Source organism: Rousettus aegyptiacus, unplaced genomic scaffold (assembly GCF_014176215.1).
Source record: "Rousettus aegyptiacus isolate mRouAeg1 unplaced genomic scaffold, mRouAeg1.p scaffold_m13_p_4, whole genome shotgun sequence".
Lineage (NCBI taxonomy): Eukaryota > Metazoa > Chordata > Mammalia > Chiroptera > Pteropodidae > Rousettus > Rousettus aegyptiacus.
In genome coordinates, this window is record NW_023416307.1 from 8,481,342 (window position 1) to 8,486,181 (window position 4,840).

Below are 4,840 nucleotides of genomic sequence, written 5' to 3' on the forward strand. Positions count from 1 at the left end.
ATTGATTGAGAGGCTGAGAGGAAAAAAAAGAAAGAAAAAAGAACAAAGAAAGAAAGAGCCTGGGACCTGGGTGATAAACAGAAAGAGGCCTGGGCTGAAAAGAACATTTAGAATGTGTAGTCTGACATGAAGCAGTAGAAGTTATAGCCATGGATTAGACTCCCTAGAGAGAATAAGTTAAGTGACAGTATCGAGTTATATATGGGAGCCTGAAACAAACAAACAGATAAAACGAATATGGGCAAGATCATCTATAGAAAGAAAAGTCTGAGAACGGACAGGTGGAGTAGTAGTAAGGAGGATAATATAATGAAGGCAAAAAGAGCAAACATTATAGCAAACCTTCCCTGGGTGCTTGCTCTGGGTCAAGTTCCTTGTACACATTTCACAAACGTAACCCTTTGGAGCAGCTCTATGACATTGGTACTATTGTTATTCTCGTCTGGTAGAATAGCAATTTTTAAATATTCAAAAATATGCCCCAAATTGATGGCGAAGGCTTCGAGTCAAAACTGAAACAAGTCTCCCTCCAAAGCACATGCTCTTTACTGCCTCAATCAGAAGATGGTAGTTTCTTTTTACCTTTACAGAAAGGTCAATTAAACAAGGATATAGAAATTTTCTTTGGAGATAGCAGTTAGAATATCCAGAAAGTCTGTCACATTTCTAGCTAGGTTTTAGTAGGCAGCGTGGTGACGGAAGGCTTCAGTGTTGGAGCAGTGGAAAATGGGGGAGTGGATGTAAAGCTGTATATAAATAAGTAGTCAGGAATACAGATCGGGCTAGATGGAATTTTAATATGGAAGCAAATCGAGGATGATTCTATTCTAAAGAACAACTTAGAGAGAGAAAGAGGGTGTAGATATGATGAAGAAAGGGAATTATCAATGAACAAGGGCCTCTGAAGAGGTGGAAAAGGATAAGATTCACAGAAAAGTTGGAGAGGAAATCACTATCTCCCCTTAAATGTAAAGGAGAAAGAGTAAAAATAGTGTTGACAATTGGTTTTGGCTATGAGGAGGCAAAAACAAAAGCGCCTTATATTATTTATGTTTCTCAGATAATTCTTATATTTAATATGTACCTCCATATTCTAAATAAACATGCTCTCACTTGTGTTTATTTGTAATAAGACCAAATGTTCTATGTGATGAAAACCAAGCAGTTGGAAAAGAAGATAAGTTGGACACTCCCAGGAGATGAAGATAGAATTAAAAATGAGATAGAATGAGGAAGAGGAAGTAGAATGCAGAAGAGGAGCTGGAAGTAACGAGCCAGAGTGATATTGGCAAATCTCTTCAGGGTGGGAATGGTTAAACTCATGCGTCAGTAACCTAGAACAAAAGGCTGAGAAAATGCTTCATCCTGAGCTGTAGGAAACTGTAAACTACACAGGATTTATCTATTTCCTCAATGGTTCTCATTTCTTAAAGGGAGTTCTCATTTGGTCTGGAATAGTACTAAGGAAGCAACAACAAAGATAGATGGTAGATAGACAGATGATAGATCATAGACAGATGATGGATGGATAGATTAGATGACAGATGATAGATGATAGATAGGCAGGCAGGCAGGCAGATGATAGGTAAATAGACCACCCATCTTGAAAACTTAATGATTTCCATATTTCCTAGTTAAATTAATGAGCTCTTTAAATCTGAATGGTATTGGATCACTCATTAGCTCCTGGTCTGTGGTTGACTAAAACAGAGGAATTTTGCAAACTGTAATGTATGCCAGCCGGAGTATGCTTGCTGTGCTTCCTTTCAAGTAGTTTTCATCTTGGAAATGGATTCATTACACTAAGATGTGAAAAAAAAAAGGGGATGGTCTGTTTCCCATATAAAGCACTTTCCCATCTCTGGGCATTGGCAAGGTAGTGGCAGTCAAGAATGACTATTTGGCTCAACCTTCAAAACAGTCTCAATTAAATTTTCTTTGGAAACTATTTGAAAAACTATTGAAGGCATAGCATTAAATTTCAGGTTTAGTCTCATTCACAGGAGAAGATTTGAAAAAGCATCTCTACCTTCTGTTTTTGCCTCAGACTAGAAAGATGAGGTTAAGTACAGTAAATCAGAGATTAGATTTATTCTTGGATCAATTCCTTAATAGCTAGCCTAGCCAAGAACTCTGAAGACCTCACTGCATCTGGCAAATAAGGGACTTAAACCTGATGATTCTGAAAATAGCTTCCATCTCTAAAAAGTTTTCTATTCTCTGAATTTAAGTAATTGCATAGCTGATCCAAAGGACCATTTTCATATTGTTCCATAAAAATGGAATATACATTTTTGGCTTTAATAGATGTGTGATATTTCAAGCTACTATTACACAAATCTAATAAAGTTTATACATTAAATATTTCACCAGAGAGCAGGGTATTACTTAAGAAATAATATAATAATTACCAGTAAATTCAATTATGAGGAGTGTTTCTCTCTGTTCTTTCTTTCTGGATCTTAAGAATAAACTGCGAAATTTGAATTTCTTGCTTGGAACTCCATCTTTTATAAAATGTCATTAATTTTAGTAGAAGTCTTGAAACTATACCGAAACATTTCTCTATATCCAGAAGTCTGTATTAAAACTAGAACTGATTAACTATATTAAAGAAAGATGGGTTAGATTGGAAGAAAGTAATAGATCATCTAAAGTCCAAAGCGTTTTCCAATTGCTCTCCAAAGAACACTGCCCAGGTTTTGGCATTGTCTTCAGCTGTGGCTTAACACATATATTTATACTTTTATATCAAAGTAATTTTTAGACAGGAAGTTTTCAGCTCTGTAATTAACATTCCACAATGGAAGCTTTGACACTTAATTACAGCATTGCTAAGACGATAATAATGTGAGAAATACTGAAGTTGAATGCAGTATTTCTTGACACACCTCTGCCTACCTTCTTATTGGCTGGGAAACAATTATATATGACTAGTAAATAATCCATACAGAAATGAATGTGTGTGTACAAAGGCTGCATGTGTTTACAACAGGTACTTCTCGTTAGGCCAAGTTCTGTCACTGCTGCTGATTTGGATTAAAACGTTATGGGCAGTAACAGTGGGAAACATCATCAGAGGCTGCTATAGACTCAAAGAGGCCTCCACCTTCTGGATCTTGAGCAGCTTCCATTCGAGATTTGGTCAGTCTTCAAAGCAAAGACGATGGCATTTTATCCCCTGCAAATCGCCGGACTGGTTCTTGGGTTTTTCGGCATGTTGGGGACTCTTGGCACAACCCTTCTGCCTCAGTGGAGAGTATCAGCTTTTGTTGGCAGCAACATTATTGTCTTTGAAAGGCTCTGGGAAGGGCTCTGGATGAACTGTATTCGACAAGCCAAGGTCACATTGCAGTGCAAGTTCTATAATTCTTTGTTGGCTCTCCCACCCTTCCTAGAAGCAGCCCGGGCCCTCATGTGTGTGGCCGTGGCTCTCTCCTTGATTGCTCTGCTTGTTGGCATCTGTGGTATGAAGCAGATCCAGTGCACGGGAGCTAATGAGAGAGCCAAGGCATACCTTCTGGGGACTTCTGGAGTTCTCTTCATCCTGACAGGTATCTTCGTTCTGATTCCGGTGTGCTGGACGGCCAATATCATCATCAGGGATTTCTACAATCCAGCCATCCACATAGGTCAGAAAAGAGAGCTGGGAGCAGCACTTTTCCTCGGCTGGGCCAGCGCCGCTGTCCTCTTCATCGGAGGGGGTCTGCTGTGTGGATTCTGCTGCTGCAACAGGAAGGAGCGAAGTCACAGATATCCAACTCCTGGATACCGTGTGCCATGCGCAGAGGGGCGGAGGAACGTGACGACGCTGGATAGGACCTGCACCAGTTATGTCTAAAACCTGCTTTCGGCTCAAACTATGGATTATGGCCAATGTGTTTCATAAAGTCCTGCCAGAAACTGTAAGTACATCAGGCAGGAGAACTTGCTTTATGACTGCGTTCAAATTGAGATGAAAAATATAAAGGGCATATAGATTGTAATTTGTCACCTGTGGTAGGAAGAGAAATGACTCATTTTGGACATTCTGACATCACGTATGAAATGTATTTACTATCATTGGACTCAAATAATCTCTATTCCAATTTGTGTAGTCTAAAATCAAGCGGATTCATAATCTTAATATAATGGCAGACTACTCTTTTTCGACAGTCATATATTATTTATTAAGAAAGCCAAATTACATTGCAATGGATAATGCATAACAATAAAATATATTCTAAAACATAACCTGTTATTTTCCTCCAAATTATTTCTTATACTAACAAATGAAATCGTATATTTTTCCCTTTAAAACAATTAACCTGAAAAATAACAGATATAAAATAAGGATTTTAATTGAATTTATTAAAATATGGAAATGTTCATCCAATGAAAAGATTTATTATTTCTTTAGGAAACTCAAATGGGCTAACAATTAAACTATTCTGGGGAAAAAGGAGTTCTGATTTATCTTAGGGTATTTGAAAAGATAGCCTTTAATCATCTAATTATATAGTTAAACTTAGAATTATATATTTAATAATAATTTATAAATGTGAAGTCATATGCTTTCATAACCTATGATTTGCAAACAGAACTATCTATCTCGATAAGACACATCGATAGAAGGTTGTAAACACTCAATTCTCATCAAGAGGAAATATGGTCTTAATTAGGGAATTGAGGTTTGGGTGTTGGAGGCAGTGGTTTCTGTTCCTTGTTTTATTCTTTAGTCATTGTACAGGCTTACACATACGAAGTAAAATGAAGAATCAAGGTAATGATTCAGGCAATTAGTCAGGCTAAAATAAGTACCTTCTTTTTTGTTTTCTAATAAATAGGAATAGCTAAAGCA

General features: G+C 37.3%; 1 protein-coding gene across 1 annotated transcript; it reads left to right on the plus strand.

Moving 5' to 3' along the window:
• Nucleotides 1-3,010: 3,010 nt before the first annotated feature.
• Nucleotides 3,011-3,854, plus strand: CLDN17 (claudin 17). Its single transcript, XM_016162343.2, has one exon. It carries the CDS (start codon nucleotides 3,167-3,169, stop codon nucleotides 3,839-3,841), a length of 675 nt encoding a protein of 224 aa, XP_016017829.1. The 5' UTR covers nucleotides 3,011-3,166; the 3' UTR covers nucleotides 3,842-3,854.
• The last annotated feature ends 986 nt before the right edge of the window (nucleotides 3,855-4,840 follow it).